Consider the following 21,975-nt stretch of genomic DNA (forward strand, 5'->3'; position numbering starts at 1 on the left):
TTATCCACATATCTGTGCGACGGAAATAAAAAAACTAAAATAAAAATGTAATAATAAATTCAAAGAATAAAATAAAACAATGTTTTAATACATATATGTATATGTCTCCTGCCAGTATGTACATTTTTTGTAAAGCTTTGATATTGTATGTAAATATTGTAATAAAAACTAAAAACAATGTGCATGAAAACATTTGTTAAACTATATATATATTTTTTGAAATTAAAAGTACCAACCATAAATACATATTTTAATGTAAATGTATGTCTGCTATAAATGTGCCTTAGGTATAAAACTTGAAAAAATATTTTGTGAAAAAAAAAATGTTATTTTGTAAAATAATGAAATAAAAAGTATTAAACTTAACTCTTAAAGAGTTTCTCATTTGTGTGTATGCATAAATTACGTATCTATAACACATAAACACAACAATATTTTGAATAAGGTACGAGTTGACTTAGGTATAAGTTGACTTCCGCGCGAGTTGACCAAAAACGTGCGAGTTGACTAGCGAGCGAGTTGACTTAGGTACGAGTTAATTGTAAACCTTGGCAACATATACTCGCGTGGTCACGTGTTTCACCGGAAGTAGCTAATAAATGTAAACACTAAACTTTAAACATTGAATTATAACAATTTAAACTCTGTATTTGTTTCGAATAAAGAATCAAATTTTGACCCAATCAGTATAATCAAGTGTTTATAGCAGTGTATGTAAGTTGTACATAACTTCAATAACCATCGTAATCATTTCGAAAAAGCCTTGCACACACCAACCGTATGCAGTTTGAAGTGGGTGGGGTAATATCGTTATAGAATTATTAAGTAAAATAAAGGTATTTCTCAATATTTATAGAAAATAAACAATTGTTAGTGATAATTTGTGAATAATGCACATTCTATTATGTTAAATAAATTAATCTATGCCATATATAATAAATAACAACACAAATATACAACATCTCAAAAAGAAATATAAAACATATGAATATATGTTTAAGCATCTCAATTCAAATTAACACTGCTATACAATTAAATTTTGTCATTTAAAGATTAGGACATATTTGCAGTTCTAATAATTGTTATAATTATTGGTCTAAAGGTTGTTCCAGTGCTAGATAATTGATTGTAAATATCATAGAGGAGTTTTGTTAATATTAATTTATTAATCAAATAATTAACCCTATACAAATTGACACACGCAGTAAAAACACTTTCTGTATTACTTACACGCATCAGTGGTTTCATTTTTGCACTCTGCCCTGTATGTCCCTTATGTTCTACAAAATTTTACAACTGACAGAAGCTGGTTGCTTTATGTCTGCCACTTGTGTTAGACTCTAAGTATATTTTCATATAGGATTTAGGAGACAATCATTAAAAAATTGCCAGTTTTTCAATTTTGTCACCCTTTGCAAATTTGTCACAAATGACAACTCTACTAAATTTTTGTTTGCTTTATTTAAGTTGTAGACTGTCACTGAAACCAGGTAATCTGGCAGTACCAGAAGATACAATCATTCACGTCAAAACGCCATGTTTACATATCGCATAAGCGTTTGAGGAGGCAATTATAATGAGTCATTGACTTAACTCTGTTATAAAGAAAAATGTAAATTGTTATAATTTATTGTAGTCACAACAAAAACAACACCGTTGTCTGGCATTCTTATCTAGCATCACTCAGGATTCTGTCGTTGAATACGTAAGAAAGCACTTATATTGAATCAAATATGAAATAAACATGGACAGTCAGGAGCCAATGAGACTTCTCATAAACAGCCTTCCATAGTAAATGAGCCCCCACGCCATCAATCCAATTTCTTGTAGTGGTATAGGTAAATATAAAATAATATATATTTTGACCTCTAATAAACAATAAATGACCCCCCCCCCCCTCTTAGGAATATGTAAGGCCCCTTGTGCGTTTATGGGATTATAAGAGGATGTAATATGGAATACTTCCTTGCAAAGCATATTTAATGTCAAAGCTATGGATGTATATTTAAATCATTGAATTGTACATAGCTTTACATGCTCCAAATTGCTCAACATTGGTGCAGGTGACAATCATAAGCAGGATTCGACATTAACTTTTTTAACAGCCAGACCATCTGACCAGCTCCTCTTAAAATGTACTAGCCCGAATCTGATGTCTACTAGACCATAAATGACATAGCAAATAAACACAATTGTGTCTTGTAACTGTTTAATCAGGTTTTATCATTAAATAATTAGTGAACACAAGAAAGTTATTTTGATGCACAGAGTAAAAAATATAATAAAACTATTTAACAACATAAATTGTTTGTTATAATTTCACTGTTTATCACCAGTTAAACAAATGATATCTGTACAGCAGGTGACATTTATTCAACGTCATCAAATTCTGGCCTCCTTGACCGCTGTGCTCCATGCTACCACAGCTCCAAGGCCCTTTTCCCATCAGCGTCATCAAATTCTGGCCTCCTTGACGGCTGTGCTCTATGCTACCACAGCTCCAAGGCCCCTTTTCCATCATAATCTGTGTCAGTTTTACCGTCAGATTCTTCTTTATTAACTTATTTGTCGGACGAAAATCCAATCTTGAACAAAGCCATTCTTTTAATTACATTCTCTCCTCTGCTACGCCAAAATGCTTACATTGATGGTACCGATTTTCGATAGAAGTCGTAAAAACATGATGTAAAGTTCTAAGACACTGCAGAAAATCATTAATATTCTTGACAACTTGACCAATGGAAACAACCAATTTCTGCGGGAAGCTCTCCTTCGCGTCTAAAAATAGCGATGAATCATGTGAATGCTCCTCATTTATTTATATACGAGAGACATAGTTTATTCAGACTTATACAATAGTACATCGTCTTAATACAAAAAATACACATCATATTCTGTCACGTGAATGTGAATAATAACATAACACTGTATAACATAATCAATACAAATAAACATAATATATGTTAATAACACATAAGTTCTAACGAGGGATGGTGAAATCTATTCAAGAGTATTATTTAGGATTGTATTTCTTACAACTAAAGCTTCTATTACTATACGCTAGTTTTGTTCTGATGTAAATAACGGATACGAGAGTTATTTTACACACTAAGAGAAAAAGGTTTTTGGTTAGTTATAGTTATATGAATCAGTATAGATTTTTTATGTACGACCAGTCGGACAAGCTAGCCCACAGTTTTACTAGCCCGACCACCGATCTTACTAGACAATGTCTGTCGGACGTGCCTGAGTGTCAAAACCTGATAAGGCTTGATGTGTTTCTTACTTGTCAAGGATTGTTGCGAACATTTTGTGCCATGGTAAATATTGCACTATAATTTAAGAGAATAGGTACCAATTGTCATATAAATAATTAAATAAAGATGGTATTGATAGAATTTTTTTTTAACAATTTCCAAGATACAACACATTCAAACCCTACCTATGCCACAAATCTAAATCCTACCTATGCCACATGCTGCCATTAAGTAGGTTAAACAGAAACACCCTTTTTTATGCTCCCGAAGGAGGGCATATAGTGATCGCACTGTCCGTCCGTCCGTCTGTCTGTCCGTCACACTTTGCGTTTAGGTTTCTAAAAATGCTCATAACTTATATGTAGCTTTCAGATGTAACCTTGATATTTGGTGTGCATGTGTATATGGACAAGACCTTTCCATACGCACACAAATGTTGACCCCTGTTCATTATGAAAGACTTTAATATCATCTGAAATCATACTCTTATTATAATAGGAAGTTCAGGAACATTTCACAATACAGACAATGTTGGAATCAAGCCATTTCCCTAAGCTTCAAAGTGCCACCTTTGAGCCCCTCACTGGGGACGGTGAGGTCGAGGTGAACTACCGCAGTGGGGCCAGCTTCAAGGGCCAGGTCCAGGGCCATAAAAAAAAGGGGCGAGGTATCTTTACTTGGCCAAATGGGGACAGATATGAGGGCGGTTTCCTGGACAACAACAGGGAGGGAGCTGGTAGGAAAATCCAAAGTAGCCTCCCTCTGTGAAAATGGCGCTTAATGAATGTGCAAAAAGTGTCATCCCAGATTAGCCTGTGCTATATGCACAGGCTAATCAGTGACAACACTTTCAGCTTGTATGGTATTTTTCGTATCATAACAAAGATCGAGTTTTGGCAGAAAGTATCATCCATAATTAGCCCGTGAAGATTGCACAGGCTAATCTGGGCTGACACTTTACACACATCATGCATTATAAGCCCCGTGTTCTCAGACCACTTTTTAATTCTATTCTTAAATTTCATGCACATTATTTTGAAATTATTGTAACTTGTGAATTGTTATATGATTGTATTTTTAAAAATGGAAAATTGTCAAGTAATTGATTTTAACTCTGAAAATATAAACTTCTTTCAGGCATTTTTTTACGTCCCCGGTAGGGTGGCATATAGCATTTGAACTGTCAGTCGGTCTGTCTGTCTGTCTTTGTGTCCATCAGAAAACTTTAACATTGGCAATAACTTTTGCAATATTGAAGATACCAACATGATATTTGGCATGCATGTGTATCTCATGGAGCTGCACATTTTGAGTCAAAGGTCAAATATATGGCGTTAAAAGCGCACAGTAGGGGGAATTGTGTTTCTGACAAACACATCTCTTGTTTTCATTTAGTTTCTGATGAAAAACCAGTTTAAAAGAGAAAATATTTCTTTAAAACGCTTTCTGCTTGGTGAACAAGTTTACTGCATGATAAATGAATAAGTATTTATTCATCTGAAATGTTTTAAAGAAAGTCAGATATATGTTTGTAGGTTTACAAATATGGGCTGATGGTAGCCAGTATGAAGGGATGTTTCATGATGACCTACGCCACGGAGAAGGCTGCCATAGATGGGCCAATGATGAGGTGATTTGAAATAGATATAAGTCTCGCTTTGTGAAAAGGGAGGTTTTAAGGCATGTGCATACAGTGTTGTCCCAGATTAACCTGTGCAGTCTGTACAGGCTATTCAGGGACGACACTTTCCGCTTGTATGATCTTTTTGGTTTAAAGAATCCCTCTTCTTAGCAAAAATTTAGTTAAGCCAGAAAGTGTAGTCCCTGATTGGCCTGTGTGGACTGCACAGGCTAATCTGGGTCGATACTTTAAGCACATGGATTGAACCCCCTTTTCACAAAGCCAGGCTCATTTGTATATGTTAGTGTTTCAAGCTATTACTTTTGCTATGGATTGCAACTAACAGCAAATTTGGTACGGTTAATAAAGTTATGGAATATTTGATCGCTCAGTATTCAATAAATGCGAACAAGCTCTGAAGGTTTATATTGTTTTATTATTAACAAAGCTGCTTCAAACATTTTATTTACACCTGCAACAATATACACACAAATACAAAATAATCTAATATAGGTCCGCAAAGATATACATGTACAGATAGGCCATACAAGTAAAGCTGTTTACATTTTAATTAACAGAACTACTTCATCATGGAATTTCATCTATGACTCTTTAGTTCTTCTGCGATTGTCTCACATAACTCACTTAAAAATGGCAGCCTTTTGAACAGCAAGTGTAACAGGGATCCCAGAACAGTTTTTTATTGGTTGAGAGTTTAAAATTTTCAAAAATGATTAACAAGAGTCACTATGGTATGTTTGTCTGCCTACCTGCCTGTCCGTCCATCCGTCCGTCCGTCTTTCCATTTGTCTGTCCGTAGCAACACATTCGTTTGGAGTTTCTCGAACACTGTTAAACAAACAACATCCAAACATTCTGCTTTATGATATGACAGTGAGCATGTGAAATATGTATTGACGTTAAAAATACCAAAGTTATGCCTCATGTTTTAACTTAGAATTTCTGTAAAGACTAAAGTAATATTATTTATAATAAAAAATGTGCTCTGAAACTGCAATGTTAAGATGTATCATATTTGGTTTTTAACATTCTAATTGCCCTTCTGGGGATTGGATCGAGGGGGGGTATAATTGTCACTTCTTTTAGAAGCTCTTGTTTTATTTGGCTTAATTGCTTTTCTAACGCTAAAGATATGCAATTTTTATATGATTTAATTTGATTATGCTGATTATGTAATTGCCTTGTTTAATAATACATTGTAATTTTAATGCATCATATTGAATAACCGTTTTTAGCTTTTTCTAATGCAAGCATAATTATGTTGTTTAAATAGAGCCCAGATGGCTTGACCAAATGTGTTGATTTGTATGCTTTTGTTAAATTAGGCTTCAACCAAGAGCACTAGCTGGACAGTAAGAAATGTTATAAGGAATAGTTTGTTCACAATCTCTGTTTTGCACAATAATTGTACTAATAATTGTGTCTTGTAAGATCTAGATAGAATCTACTTCTTGATGTTTATGTGTTATACGTATTCAGAACAACACAGGCCTCTATCTGTTCACTCACATGTCTCTATCTGTTCACTCACATGTCTCTATCTGTTCACTCACATGTCTCTTGCTGTTCACTCACATGTCTCTTGCTGTCATTCTGTGCTTCACCGATCAGTGAGCATGCTTTAGCCAGTTCTAACTAACAAATTCATATGAATTTTGTTTGATCATATACAATAAAACACTTGTTGTATCACAAACAATAGTTCGTATTTCTATTAGAAAGAACTGATAAACTTACTAATAAACGACCTTTAAATTAACACTTCATTCATTTATAGTTATGGAAAATCTTTTAATCTAAATTGTAAGAGAAATCCAGAGAAAATGAGCTTTTTCAAAACAGTATTTAATGAGAATAAATAGTGGTATGCACCATATAAATGACATAATTTATTGTTTACTTTTCTTTTAAAACAAATAAAACTATTTTTAATTAATAATACTACACAAAGTATTTATAAAGATAATGATGTTAAAAAAAATATAATAAAAGGAAAATATATTTTGGTTGATTCAAATTGTTGTATGATGTTACATAATTGAATGTCATTTTTATCTGATTTTGAAATAGTAACCTTTGTGTTTGAAGTTGAATGAAACTTTATTGTTTAATATTTAAACTGTCATCTTAGGGCAGTTAAAGAAACTGATAATGTTAATTGGCTTTTATTATATAAGTATCTTATCTTCAAAGGCACATTAAAGAAGCCATTCATCCTCTGTTGTCAAAAAAATCCCTCTGGCAAACATGTCTATTGTGACAATAGTGTTTGTTCAATAATAATTATTGCATCTTATCTAAATTGATTTTTATCTAATATGTCTCCTGTATCTGTTGTTTTGACAACTGTTTGTAAAATTTGGTATAAAAGTGAAGAACATAAAATATGAAAAATATATATATATAGGAGATAAGAGATAGACTTTAGGCCTTCTTTGTGAAACTTGACTGTGTGATTACTGTGTGATAAATATAAATTACATTAAACATTATAGGAAAACATTTATGAAAAACTAACATTAATTTAACTTAACATTTTTTTAACTGTGTGTCATTATCGTGAACTCAAAGGATATTTGTTATTATTGCTGTTAAACTTTATACTTCGTGAAAATAAACACCAAAACTAATTAACACTTCGTGAGTTGCTTTTGCGTGTCTTTCCCAACAACGTGGAACTGTGTCCCCAAAACACAAAATCTCCGGCAGCGGAATAATAATAGTAATAATTATTCTTCATTTATATTTCTTAGCATCCCAGGTAGTACATTAAGGTAGAGCACCTCTAATGATTTCCCGCGATTTATTTTACGATCATTGCCGATCTTCAATGATCGCTGATTTCCAAGAGATGCATTTTATTTTTTTCAAACTTCGAATTTTGATATATGTTTAACTTATTCATTTAGAATACATTATTTTCACTATAAATATTGACTTTGATCCAATTAATATCTGAAAAATACGATTTCACCGATTTCTTCAAAGATCGAGCGAGCCTTTTTACCTGTTTACTTATGGATATCTAATTTAAGTTTGCACTGATTTGAAGTTGTCGTGGCCAGGGTGGTTAAGGCGATAGACTAGAAATCTTTTAGGAATCTTCCCACAGCAGGTTCGATTCCTGCCGACATTGCATACTTTTTGCGACGCGTTTTATTTCTTTTCTAATGTAATTTGATTTAATATAGCACATAAGCTATGTTTATTGTTAAATATGTTGAAAACTGTATGCACATCCTTCAATTTTAAAATTAAAACAACGTTATGGCTAAATTGATTAATTTACTGCTGAAAGTACGAATGATTCATGTTGCATTTTTATTTTTATTTCAAAAAGTAAATGGTAAATCTGTCTATTTTTTTGGTTTATTTGCTGTATATAGTGTTTCTATAAAAACTAAGTTTAAAATATAACTTAAATGATACTATTTTGAATTTTATGACACTTTGTTTTTAACCGACCCAATTTTTACTTGGCTGAAATCCCTTACATTTCATGGCGCTATTCCATAGATTAAAATTTGTAAAAAATAAATGTCTGTAAAATAATACTTATTTCATCTTGTTTAAACTTTAAACACCTTTACTACATCTGTACACACCAACTGCATGCCCATATTTGGAAATTTGAATGAATTATGGAACTTTTATATACCCCAGGGGTGAAAATAAACTGGACAAAAGCCGGGCGTGAGGGTGGTTTTGAAAAAATCGGTATATTTTTTTTTAAAGCATGGAAAGCCTACCTACAAATTTGCATGTAGTTCAGTGAAATGATGCTGATTAGGAAAATAAGTAATTAAATTATATTTGGATATGTGCCCATTAGAGGTGCGCTACCTTAAAACCGTTGACTTACTGGCTCGCTTACCATAAAGCTAAGCATTGATTTTATATTGTTCTCACAGATCATAATATTATATACAGTGGAACCCCTCTAAACGGGACATCCCCAGGACCGATAGGAAATTCCGGTTTAGAGAGGATTCCGGTTTAGAGAGGACATTGAATATTTTACTTTCAGAAGGTCAATTACATAGTCTAATTTAGGGGGAAAAACACTTTCAGCAAATTGTAATTGTAATAGTTTATTTACATATAACATTCATTCATACTTCATCACATTATAACAATACATGTCACTTAATCTGTTGATTCGAAAGCACAACATAAATCAAACAGTGCACCTCTGAAAAACAAACAATGGTATATGTATACTTTTGTTAGTTCCTTTTTACACTTAAAAACATGTCAAGAACGACCTGTTTTTCCAAACATCTACCACTGCACAATAGTCTTCTCCACCTTGTTTATCATAGCCTGAACGGCTTCCTACATAAAAAACAAAACACACTAAAGAACTCTTTGTTTGTTATCAGTAATTATAATCAGTATTAACACCTCTATTGATCAATATGTACATCACAGGACAAGTATCTTTAAATTGTTTTGCGATATTTACAGTTTGCAAATTTTTCGACCACCTTTATCAATTTCACGCGTCTTTAATCCGCTATTCACAACTTGTTGACACTAGGTCTGAGGTGCGATAAACAGACCCTGAGCAGTTTAGAGAGGTACAATTACGTATGGAATAACCTAATTTTGATCCAAAGAATGACCAGTATTCGGAATTGAGGGGATTCCGGTCTTGAGGAGATATTTTACGCATGGTTTTATAGGAACAAATTTGGGATCAGACAATTTGTCCGGTTTAGAGAGGATTCCGGTATAGAGAGGATCCGGTTTAGAGGGTTTCTACTGTACATATATGTGTGTAAATATTGTTCTTACATTTTGTGGTCACAAATCAGATTCTTGGAATGTTCAATGTATTACTACTGTCGTAAATATCATGTTGAAATTTTTTGTAAAACAATCTTATATACTTTTAATGCCTTCTACATGTTGATGCAGTGACCATTCCCATTAACCCATATCACACCCAACCTTTGACTTTGGCCTTGTCTTGAAAAAAGTGTAATCACCATCCACAGGGGCCATGTGTGTTTGTCAAACATAATTAATCTTGGTATAGTTTTTAATGTAAAACTGACTGAGCACTATTGGATTGATTACTAGGGCCTTACCTTTTGCGTTACTGAAAAAGTTTAACTGTGTGATTGACAGGTTATATGAGTCATGTTCTGAGAAAATTGGGCATAATGCATGTGCGTAAAGTGTCGTCCCAGATTAGCCTGTGCAGTTCATACAGGCTAATCAGGGATGACACTTTAAGCCTAAATCGGATTTTTGCTAAGAAGAGACTTCATTTAAACGCAAAATGTCATAAAAAGTGGAAAGTGTCCTCCCTGATTAGCCTGTGCAAACTGCACAGGCTAATCTGGGATGACAATTTACGCACAAGCATTATGCCCAGTTTTCTCAAATGTGACTCATATAATTGAGCCTTGCTGTGGGAAAAGGGGCTTAATGCATGAGTGTAAAGTGTTGTCCTAGGGAGGACTCGTTCTGTTTCATAAAATTTTTGTGTAAAGGAAGTTTTTTTTTCAACAAAAATCCAGTTTAGGTGGAAAGTGTTGCCCCTGATAAGCCTGTACAGTCTACGCAGTTTTATCTAGGTAGACACTTCACTGACATGCATTAAACCCTGTTTTCCCAGAACGAGGCTTATATAATTGTGTATTTTCTGTGTTGTAGGTTTATAAGGGCATGTTCTTTCAAGACCGTCGGCATGGTGATGGAACCTACAGGTGGCCCGACGGTTCTTCGTTCACTGGACGCTTCTACATGGACAGGAAAGAGGGATACGGGAAGTTCCTGTTTGTCAACGGAAACACTTTTGAGGTGACATTATTTTTAATTATGTGTAATAAAGTAATTTTACATATGCCATATTTAGAGGCTAGGAATAGTGCCAAAGCTCTGTCGGAAAATTAGAGACATTTTACATCTACTAAAAATATTATGATGGAAAGAATCTTTGATGAAAATTTAATGTAATCAATTATGATGACCTGTGAATCTGTATTTTATGACAATATAATGCAGCAACAAGTTGTAATATTATCGAGTTTTTAGGGAGGCTGTTTTCGGAGAAATCCCGAGCTATTGTCATAGCCAGTTCGTCGTCCGCCGTCCGCCGTCCGCCGTAGGCGTCGTGCTAAAACCTTAACATTGGCCATAACTTTTTGAATATTGAAGATAGCACCTTGATATTTGGCATGCATGTGTATCTCATGGAGCTGCACATTTTGAGTGGTAAAATTTCAAGGTGAACATCAAAATGATCATCCTTCAAGATCTAGGGTCGAAGAAAAACAAAGTCCAGGGAAGTAATAAGCTTTAAATGGACATAGTTATCTGACCTGCCCATGTATATATTTTTGTTAAATAAATCAAAGCGGCGCAGTAGGCGGCATTGTGTTTCTGACAAACACAATTGTGGTCAAAGGTCAAGGTCATCCTTTACGGTCTACGGTAAAAAATAAAAGTTTAAGGGAAGTAATAAGCTTTAAAAAGGGAGAAAATTATTCAATATTGAACATAGCCACTTTATATATTTGGCATGCATGTGTATCTCATGGAGCTGCACATTTCAGTGGTCAATCACAGTCACGGTAGTGGCTTTTAATAATTTGCTACTAAAAATAGAGATTTGTTAGAGACAATTATTTTCAAGGGAAGTAATTTATGTAATTATTAATCTCGTATTATATATTTCCTTAGCAAGAATTGAAGTTCTTTTCACAGTTACTGTAAAGGTTTATTATTTTGATTATTTATAACTCAAATGATTGATTTGTCAAAGTTTTTTTTAAATGATATAATTTCTTTGATGTTCATTACATACATGTGGACTTATGTCCATAGATACATGATCAACTCTGGCTATGATCTCTTTTTAACCACAGGCCTTGGTTGTCAGTGATGTCTGACATGGTCATAATTGACTGTGAGACCCTCCCCCCCCCCCCCCCCAGTTGGATTGGACAAAAATTCAAGGGAAGTAATAAGCTTTAAAGGGAGATGTTTTCTATACCTGCCAAATGATAAATAGCAATTTTTTTTCAAAGCGGCGCAATAGGGGGCATTTTGTTTCTGACGAACACATCTCTTGATATAATTATCATTTCTTACCTGTTCTAATTTGTGAATGCTAGTTTTCATTAAATACCAGTGGACTTATGTCCATACATACATGATGAACTCAGGCTATGATCTCTTTGATGAACCACAGGCCTTGGGAAGTAATAAAGCTTTAAAGGGAGATGATGTCTATACCTGCCAAATGTTAAATAGAAATTTTATTTCAAAGTGGCGCAGTAGGGGGCATTGTGTTTCTGACAAACACATCTCTTTTTGGGTCACTAGGTCAAGTGTCAAGGTCACTGTGACCTCTAAAATAAATTATTCTGACAAGCTTTCGCAGCCAAGTGTGGCACCCGTTATGCTGTGCTCTTGTTCATATTTTATAATGTCCATGCTCCTTTTCTTACATAACTTAATTTTGTTTAGAAAAAACTTGTTTAAACAAAAACAACCACTACAACTGACTCTAGATTTTATCTATTGAACAAGTTTAGAATAAAATGTTTAATTTCATCTTATCAATAGGACCATGTGCATCTTTTCTTATAAAGGCTGAAATGTTGATGTTGGAAATTTACCCTTTCCAAATCAGAAGCAAAGTGAAAATGGCTATGTGCAAACAGCATAAAACCAGAACAGCCTGCGAGTAACTCACAGTCTGTTAAGGTTTTATGCTGTTTGCTGCTCATCAGTATCTTAGGTTTGGAAATGAAGCCTTTAAAACTTAAATCCAGTAAAAAATATCTTTAATTTAGTTTAACTTTCTAAGTGACTACAAATGCGTCAAAATACATATTTAAGTGGTTATGGGTTATTACATACTTCTTCAGGGCCTTTATAAAGAAGACGAAAGAGAGGGCCCCGGGGTGTTGACCTACATTGACGGGACACAGGATGTTGGTCTGTGGCAGGGGGAAAAACTCATCAAGGTATGCTCGCCTATAGAAGGAGCCTTTGCCATGTGTGACCACAATGAGTTTGATTACAATCCGGAGGAGCATGTAAAATATCTGGAGGAGGACACCTCGAGCGCCGGGAAGGAATTTGAAAATACTCTCAAAGAGCCAGAGGTTCTCTATAAACCTGAAGCCAGAGTTACTGAACGAGTAAGTCAGATGTTCAACATAGCGCTTGACCCAAGGAGTCTGGCAGTAAACAAACAGGCTTTTGATAAGGAGTTTTACAATCAAGGGGAATGTGTGAATGAAAAAGAAAAGATGTGGAACAGCACGCCGTCCATTATTGCCTTGCAGAGGCATGTGCGGAAACATGCCTACGGGAAGAAAAGTTTATCGTATGATGTTGATGACGTGATTAAGGGCAACAGGAAGACATTTAAGGAGAAAGGACCATTGGAGTTGGCCTCTGAAGAGCTGATTGTAGCTGCAACAGAGGGAAATGTTAACAAGGTCCAGGATTTACTGGCCTCAGGAAAGGTGTCCCCAGATGTCGCCGATAGAAATGGTCATACACCCTTAATTGGAGCTACAGTAAGATGTTTACTTATTTTTAGTTTTAGGCAATTTGTTAAAAAAACATAATGTATAGTGACACGATGGAAATCTAGAAAACACAAGTAGCCTTATTTGTTTTTGTAAAAGTAAAAATATAAAATATAATAAAAAATAAGGACAGACATTTGTCATGTCAAAGCCAACACAAATATAAAAAAGTAAATATATGAAGGCATTGTGGTATGCTGAATGCTTTTATAAATATGTACCTTGACCACATTCATTTTAATAGTAAATAGGTGTCTATCACAAATCTAAGGTCATATTTTGTACCTTTAAATGTTCTGTCAATATATGTGTAAAAAGGGCAGATATCTTTACATATTGAGAATTAAGTCTACTTCTGTTTTTTTTATAACTGACTTATGCAGTTTAGATAATGGAGTTTAGATAATGGTATGTAGCTGTTCATGTATGTTATTGCATGATTCTTTTTTTTGCAGTTGTCATTAATGTTTGTTTTCAGGTCAACTGGAACATTGATGTGATCAACTGCCTACTTAACCATGGGGCCGATGTAAACAAGCTGTCTGACGAAGGTTGCTCAGCGCTGTCTGCAGGCTGCATATTCTTTTACCCCAGTGAGAGCTTCAGGTATAATATAGCTGAAAGATACTTAGTGGAACCCAAAGAAAATCCGATGAAGTCAAAGGAAGAAAATTTAAAACCAGGACAGGCTCAAAACCAACAACAACATCAAACTAGTCACACAACATCAACACCTAAGAGTATTCTATCTAAAAAGCCTAATACGAACAAAAAGAGGGACAGTTCTTTAAAAAACGACAGCATCATGAGTAATGAATCAGAGAAACAAATGAAAAACATGCAAAACGCTAAACAGCAGGTGAGAATAGATGAAAATACTAACAACAACCAGGGTACGCCAGTGACGAATGTCGATGGAAAGGGGGACCAGGGTACGCCAGTGACGAATGTCGATGGAAAAGGGGACCACGTGGACTTCGATTCAAATCTGAGTTTGAAATATTTCCCGATTGAGGTTTCAGACCAGCTTATTGAGCGATGTGCGACACAGTTGAGCATGAATGAGAAAGTGGTGGCAGGAAAGAGAGGCCATAATAGCGCTGACCTGGGCACTGTCAGGCATTTAGCCGTGATTAAAAACGAGTAGGTGCATTTATTTTATTACAATTAAAATATTGAATGTAAATGACATGTGAAATTGTATGTCACTTATTAAGACCAATACATTTCGGTTGCTTGGGCATTTATAAAAAAAAGTCATTAGTTCATTTATGAGTCTTAAGACTCTTAACCCTTTCAGTGCGGGAACCGAATTTTGAAGGCCTTTGCATACAGTTTGGATCCATATGAGACGCCACAGAACGTGGCGTCTCATCAGGATCCAAACTGTTTGCTATTCTGATAGTGTTCTTTGAAAAAAAATCGAAGAAAATGCTAATTTTAGAAATTCAGCAGAAGACATTTTAGCAGACGACAAACTTCCCAGCATGCAAAGGGTTAAGTATAATTGTGAAAAGATAAACCACATGCTAAATCTTACTTGATATGTACTATGTTGATGGCATGATGCAAGACATATCAATTAAAATAATACTGGCACATACATTGTATGTATTTCAATTTGTTGTTCCATTAATATTTTAGATTTTTGAAAGTACACGTACATAACATCAATATTTAAATTAAATCACTCAGTAAGCATAATACATTTTCTAATAGAACTGATTGAATGTTTCTTATGTGTCACATAATCTGTTGCTCTGTAAAATCATTGGTTATACATGGAAGGTTTATTGTAAAACAATTTTATTTAGTTTAAAACTACCAAACAGCTAATGCAGTTAAACCCTTTCCCCCATAAGAAGCAAAGTGAAAATGGCATTTGCAACCAGCATATAACCAGAACAGCCTGCGAGTAACTCACAGTCTGTTCAGGTTTTATGCTGTTTGCTGCTCATCAGTAACTAAGGGTTGGAAATGGAGCCTATAAAACTTGAATCTAGTAACTTTCTAAGGGACTACAAATGCGGCAAAATACGTATCTAAGTGGTAAAGAGCTAATGCTTGAAGTCGATATATTGATAAGTAGCTTACTTGAGCACAAATTCTCATGGGGCCTTTTATGATACCTGATGTCCTTTGTCTGTCAGCCCGTGTTTGCATGTGACTGTTAACTTTAATTTCATCTAACGACTTGTACGCCTGAATCTCTAGGCAGCTTTAAGTACTTGACTGGATTGATTCTCTTTCAAATTGCTCTGGTCTATTGCATTTGTGGATACTAGAGCTAAAAAAGTATTTAAAAATTGAAAACTCTATAAATTTTCCTATCTGAAACCGCAAGGGTCAGATATTAAAGGGGCCTTTTCACAGATTTTGGCATTTTTTAACTTATTCATTAAATGCTTTATATTGGTAAATGTAAACATTGGATCGTAAAAGCTCCAGTAAAAAATCAAGGAAAAAATTAAAAAAAGGAAAAGAACTTTGCCCGGAGCAGGTTTCGAACCAGTGACCCCTGGAGTCCTGCCAGAGTCCTGAAGTAAAAACGCTTTAGCCTACTGAGCTATTCCGCCGAGTACACATTAGTGACGTATTTTATACCTTATATAAGCAATTTTCGTAGTTTCACAAAATTTAACGACAAAAACAGAGCTCTCCAAATTATTCAATCGTTTCGCGTTGCAACGCTTTATAATTTTTAGGTTTTAAAATCGTCAAAAGATGCATATAATGGCTATATTAGAGCATGGTTAATGTTCAGTATTACTGTTTCCTCACAAATATCATAACTAAAACGAAAACTTACGAATCTGAAACAACTTTTCAATTTTGTCAATTTACCAAAGCGTGAAAAGATCCCTTTAAATATTTTTAGTGTAACATCATTCTAGTGGTTCTCTACTAAGTTCGTTCAAATCATGCCCTTGGGGTCAAAAATGGTGACTCCTTGATTTACATGATTCTTAAATACTTAAGTTACAAAACGACTTAACATTTTCTGTAACAACAAGGCCCACAGATTTCATATTGAGCAGGTAACAGCATATTTTGGTCATCTAACAAGTGTGCTCATATCATGCCCATGAAATTTAATTAGGCTTATTGTTTCCCTTTCATATATATGTATTTTGTGAAAACTTCAAAAATCAATGAAACCACAAGGCCTAGAGGTTTGGTATTTGGCATTTAACATTAAATGGTAGTTCTCGTCAAAGTTTGTTCAAAGTATGGCACTGACGTAAAAACTTGCCCTGCCATAATATAGAAATAAAGAGTTTTGTTGAACCCTCTAAGCCTGTAGGGCATTTTCCTACCCTGAATTGGTTCTTATATCACATCCCTGATGACCCTTTTGCATCTTTCAGACGCGGGAGGATGAAGGATACTCTGGAGCTGTTACTGAAGAGGGGAGCCGACCCCAACGCGTCCGGGGTGCCGATGCCCGTGCTGTTCTTTGCCATCAAGGCAGCGGATGTTGAGATGGTGCAAGCCCTTCTCGCCAAGAACGCTGCCACGGGGATAAGACTGCCCAGAGAGGTATGATGGAAATCTTTGTACATGCCTGAAGTGAGTTTTTGATTTAGAGGATATGGGCCTTGCTCTGGGAAAACGGGGCTAAATACATGTGCGTAAAGTGTTGTCTCAGATTAGTCTGTGCAGTCTGCACAGGGACGACACTTTCCTCCTAAACTGTATTTTTGCAAAGAAGAGACTTCTTTGAACGACAAATGCAGTAAAAGCGTTACTGCGTAAAAGCGTAAAGTGTTGTCAGTAAAAGCGTTACTGCGTAAAAGCGTAAAGTGTTGTCAGTAAAAGCGTAAAGTGTTGTCAGTTAAAGCGTTACTGCGTAAAAGCGTAAAGTGTTGTCAGTAAAAGCGTTACTGCGTACAAGCGTAAAGTGTTGTCAGTAAAATCATTACTGCGCACCAGCGTAAAGTGTTGTCAGTAAAAGCGTTACTGCGTAAAAGCGTAAAGTGTTGTCAGTAAAAGCCTAACTGCGTAAAAGCGTAAAGTGTTGTCAGTAAAAGCGTTACTGTGTAAAAGCGTAAAGTGTTGTCAGTAAAAGCGTTACTGCATAAAAGTGTAAAGTGTTGTCAGTAAAATCGTTCCTGCATAAAAGCGTAAAGTGTTGTCAGTAAAAGCGTTACTGCGTAAAAGTGTAAAGTGTTGTCAGTAAAAGCGTTACTGCGTAAAAGCGTAAAGTGTTGTCAGTAAAATCTTTACTGCGTAAAAGCGTAAAGTGTTGTCAGTAAAATCGTTACTGCGTAAAAGCGTAAAGTGTTGTCAGTAAAATCGTTAATTTGTAAAAGCGTAAAGTGATGTCCCTAATGAGCCTGGATTAGGCTAATCTGGGATGGATGACACTTTCAGCTTTTATCATATTTTTGGTTTAAAGAAAGTCTCTTCGTAGCAAAAATTCTGCTTAGGCGTAAAGTGTTGTTCCTGACTAGCATGTGCAGACTGCACAGGCTAATCTGTGACAACACATTACACACATTTATTCAGCATTATTTTCCCAGAATGAGGCCCATTTTCTGATTGGGTGAGGAAGAGATATAATTTGATAAAGAAATTCTGTTCAAACTCTACATTTGCCTTAAAAGAGTAGTTTTTAATAGTTACTAAGGTAAATACTGTTCAGCTTGACAATTTCATGAATTCTTTTACACAACTATCTAATCAATACCGGTAATAGCAATTTTTTTAAACACAATGATCTTTATACATTATTTGTTCAGTCAAACAACGAAACAAACGAAATGTGTGCATTTGATTGAAATCTTTTTGTATTATAATGATTGGTAATGCTCAATGACAAATGTTGTTATGAACAAATATAACAAGACTTGATTATGTGCAGACCCTTAGGACAGATGGTAGACTGGTTAAGGTAAGATGTCATGGGGAGCAAAATGATGTTAACTAGTCAACTATAGTTGATCATATTTTCACATGGATGTCTTTGCACTCAAGATTCCACAGTATTTTAACTATGAAATTCAAGAAGATGTAGCGTGAACTAAAGTCTATTTGACTACATTGTTTTAATGCTGCAAATGCCTTAAAATAGACTTTCAGAGTTGTATTGTTTATTCTTCATTTTATTTTAGTACTTGTAGTATCCTTATTTTCAGTTAAAACAATTTACAACTCACTATTTGTTAAATGTTTATCAATATTATACAATATAGCATAAATTGCAAAGATTGTTATTGTGAAAATAAACTGCAAAGATTGTGATGGAGAAAATGTGATTGGCAATAATATAAATCTGTGTGCATATGTCAGCGTAAGAAGTAACAATTTAATCGTCTTATTAAATCTAGCATAGCATCATACTACATACTGTACCTTACCGTTATTTTAACAATAAAACCACCAGCAACAAAGAAGGGGATTTACAGCACTCACCATGGACGTCCGTGCTACTGTCTGTCTGTAAACTTGTCTGACAAAAAACACCTGCACTTTAACCCATTTATGCCTAGTAGACTCTCCCATCCTTCTAAATTGGATCAATTTATTTCCAAAATTAGGGATGTCTTGTATATTAATTTCTATATTTAGAATACTTCTTACAGAAATTCCTTTGAGCAAACAGCGCAGACCCAGATGAGGCGCCGCATCATGCGGTGTCTCATCTGGGTCTACGCTGTTTGCCATTGCCTGTTTTCTAGAAGCTAGGCATAAATGGGTTAAAAGAACACCATTCAAACTTGCATGCCTAATTCCTTATGATAAACAGTTGCGCATGCAATTATAACATGACCATTAAAGCTGGTTACCAGGTGGCAGTAGTGTAGAGGATATGTTGTCAGCCTAGCAATCAGGAGGTCATGGGTCCAATCCCCAAAGTGGGAGCGTTCTTTATATTTCCCCCATAGACACCAAGTACTGGTTCTAGTCCCAGGAAACGGACTCGAGAGGGTTTCAAATAAGCCTGAGGCTTTATATGCAATCCAGCTAAAATAAAAAGATTCAAACTAAAACTTTCTAAGCATTACAACATGTGGCGTTGTGGGGGTATTCAATCACTACTGTGACAAGCTCTAGTTATTTATTGACCTGTAGCTATTTCAGTTTTCTTTTTTCTGTGACTCATAATTGATCATTTTGAGTTGTACTTAGTTATAAGTGTAAGAATAATAATGCATGCTCCAGTTTCATGATGCTGCAGAGTAATTTACCATACATCATGGGATTTATAAACCCATCTTCTACCATGCTTTAACCCATTTATGCCAAGTGGACTCTCCCATCCTTCTAAATTGGATCAATTTATTTTCAAAATTTTGGATGTCTAGTATATTTATTTCTATATTTAGAATATTTTGTACTGAAATTCCTTTGAGCAAACAGCGCAGACCCAGATGAGACGCCACATCATGTGGCGTCTCATCTGGGTCTACGCTGTTTGCCAAGGCCTTTTTTCTAGACGCTAGGCATAAATGGGTTAAAAAGGTCTTGCTTATCTTCATATGTTGGTATGTTTGTACAAGACAGGTGTGTCAAGAATTGAAAGATAGTATACAAATTTAAGAAATGCATTGCAAACAAATTGCCTTGAATTGTAGCAAAGTTTAAGTATTAAAGTAGTTAGTGTAACATCCATTAGTTTGCCTCAGTAATAACCATTGGTAGTTTATTAATGTGCTTCTGATTTTTGTATTACCATTAGCACAATAAATAATTTAAAATGACTATAGTAATATCTGCCTATGCTTTTATTGTTCAATACACTCATTAAAATTTGCATTTCAGGGTAAACCCATTTATGCCTAGCGTCTAGAAAAAAGGCCTTGGCAAACAGTATGGACCCAGATGAGATGCCGCATGGTGCGGCGTCTCATCTGGGTTTGCGCTGTTTGCTTAAAGGAATTTCTGTAATAAATATTCTAAATATAGAAAAAAATAAACTAGACATCCCTAATTTTGGAAATAAATTGATCCAATTTAGAAGGATGGGAGAGTCCACTAGGCATTAATGGGTTAATTAAGTGTGACACTAGTGAATCTGAACAACTTTTCAATATCAGATACAAGAAATATAGGATCTGACAAAGTTGTCATTTCATATGATATTTTATTGAACATGTTCAGGAATTTTGTAAGTATGCCAGCCTATTGAAAGCTTACAAACAAATTTTCTTATGATATGTCACATACAGTTATTTGAGCAAATTTACCAATGTGATTGGTCAGTCAAACAAACAATAGCCAATGAAAACATTATAAAATCTATATTACACATAGTTAAGATAAAAATATTTGTAGCATGTGATTAATAATTGTTGCCTTAATTTGCATGGTTTTGTATATGAAAAGACAAGCAAAGCTTGATATAGACAAGTATAAACAGATGCACTCAAAGAAACAGGCACTGCCAATGTCGTACAAGCATCAACTGTGTGTATTACCCAGAAACAATGGTGATTATAATTATACACATCTACTTCTTATGTCATATTTGTTCTATATTAATATAGTACTTCCAATTATTATAACTAGTAACCTTGTATTTATTTAAAATAACAATAGTGATTATGAACACAGTACTGCTAAATGGTACTATTTGTTCTACATTTATTTTGTACTCCCTGTTGTTAATGCCTTCTAGTTATTGCATATCTATTAAAAAGTATGGGTTTGTACTATTCTGCAATCCTTGTAGTGTGTATCATTATTTATACAGGGTTTGAGTGCAAAACTGTTCTATCTCTTTGATATTGCTAAATGAGTTATTATAGCTTCCCATCCACCTGGTGAGGAGAAGCCCCTTCTGTCTTATAAAATGTACATTCATCTTGGAAATAGGCACCAATGCATAATCACCCTAGGCAATATAAGGTTGAAAGTTTTGGGCCCATATTCACAAAGGTTCTTCTGAAAATATTGCACCAAAAATAATTAAGTGAAATAGTGAAATGCAATGAATTATTTTCACGGATGAGAAAAATATATGAATCTTCAGCATTTTCTTGGGAGATATTTCTATCTTGAAAGAATGGTTTTCATTTCCATGCATAAAAACAGACAAAGACTTTCACAGACACAGACTTTCACATTTCATAAATTTAGAAAAAAGGGAACTTTGTTAATAAAGGCCCTAGCTACTGTATATGTATAAGGCAGTTGTTTTAAAGACATATCATATGTTAAATGTGTTTTTTCTACATCTGTATTACAAGTATTACATGTTTTGTGTGTGCATAATGTTGTTTAGTGCATGTGCAATGTTGTGTTTCTTTGTGCTGTTTAATTGTTGACATGTTATTCTCAGTGTTCAGTACTTGTTCATAAAGCAACATTAAATCTTTAAAAAATATAATTAGTAGGACTACCAGACGCTATTGATTGTCCTTAACTGATAATATTTTAGAACTTTGACACATTCATTTGATTACTGATTACCTTTTTGTTCTTGCAATGAGTGATAGACAGGATGGTGTTTTTTATATAGATGATGAAGGAACCTCATTCTGGGAAAACTGGGCTTAATGCATGTGAGATAAGC

At 34.6% G+C, this 21,975-nt stretch overlaps 1 protein-coding gene across 7 annotated transcripts in view; it reads left to right on the top strand.

Annotated features, from left to right (window-relative positions):
* Positions 1–558: 558 nt before the first annotated feature.
* LOC127834115 (ankyrin repeat and MYND domain-containing protein 1-like) overlaps positions 559–21,975 on the top strand; it is a 51,840-nt gene continuing 30,423 nt past the window's right edge. For 2 of the 7 annotated variants that reach the window (XM_052359729.1, XM_052359731.1), the window contains exons 1-8: positions 576–801; positions 3,756–3,993; positions 4,793–4,887; positions 6,225–6,251; positions 10,564–10,710; positions 12,786–13,445; positions 13,936–14,600; positions 16,826–16,997. In XM_052359729.1, coding sequence (XP_052215689.1) covers positions 781–801; positions 3,756–3,993; positions 4,793–4,887; positions 6,225–6,251; positions 10,564–10,710; positions 12,786–13,445; positions 13,936–14,600; positions 16,826–16,997 — 2,025 coding nt within the window. In that variant the 5' untranslated portion in view covers positions 576–780. Of the gene's footprint in view, positions 837–3,755; positions 3,994–4,792; positions 4,888–6,224; positions 6,252–10,563; positions 10,711–12,785; positions 13,446–13,935; positions 14,601–16,825; positions 16,998–21,975 lie in introns of all 7 variants that reach the window. The other 5 variants (XM_052359734.1, XM_052359732.1, XM_052359735.1 and 2 more) reach the window with 5 other exon arrangements.

This window comes from Dreissena polymorpha, chromosome 6, assembly GCF_020536995.1.
Source record: "Dreissena polymorpha isolate Duluth1 chromosome 6, UMN_Dpol_1.0, whole genome shotgun sequence".
In the NCBI taxonomy this organism is placed as follows: domain Eukaryota; kingdom Metazoa; phylum Mollusca; class Bivalvia; order Myida; family Dreissenidae; genus Dreissena; species Dreissena polymorpha.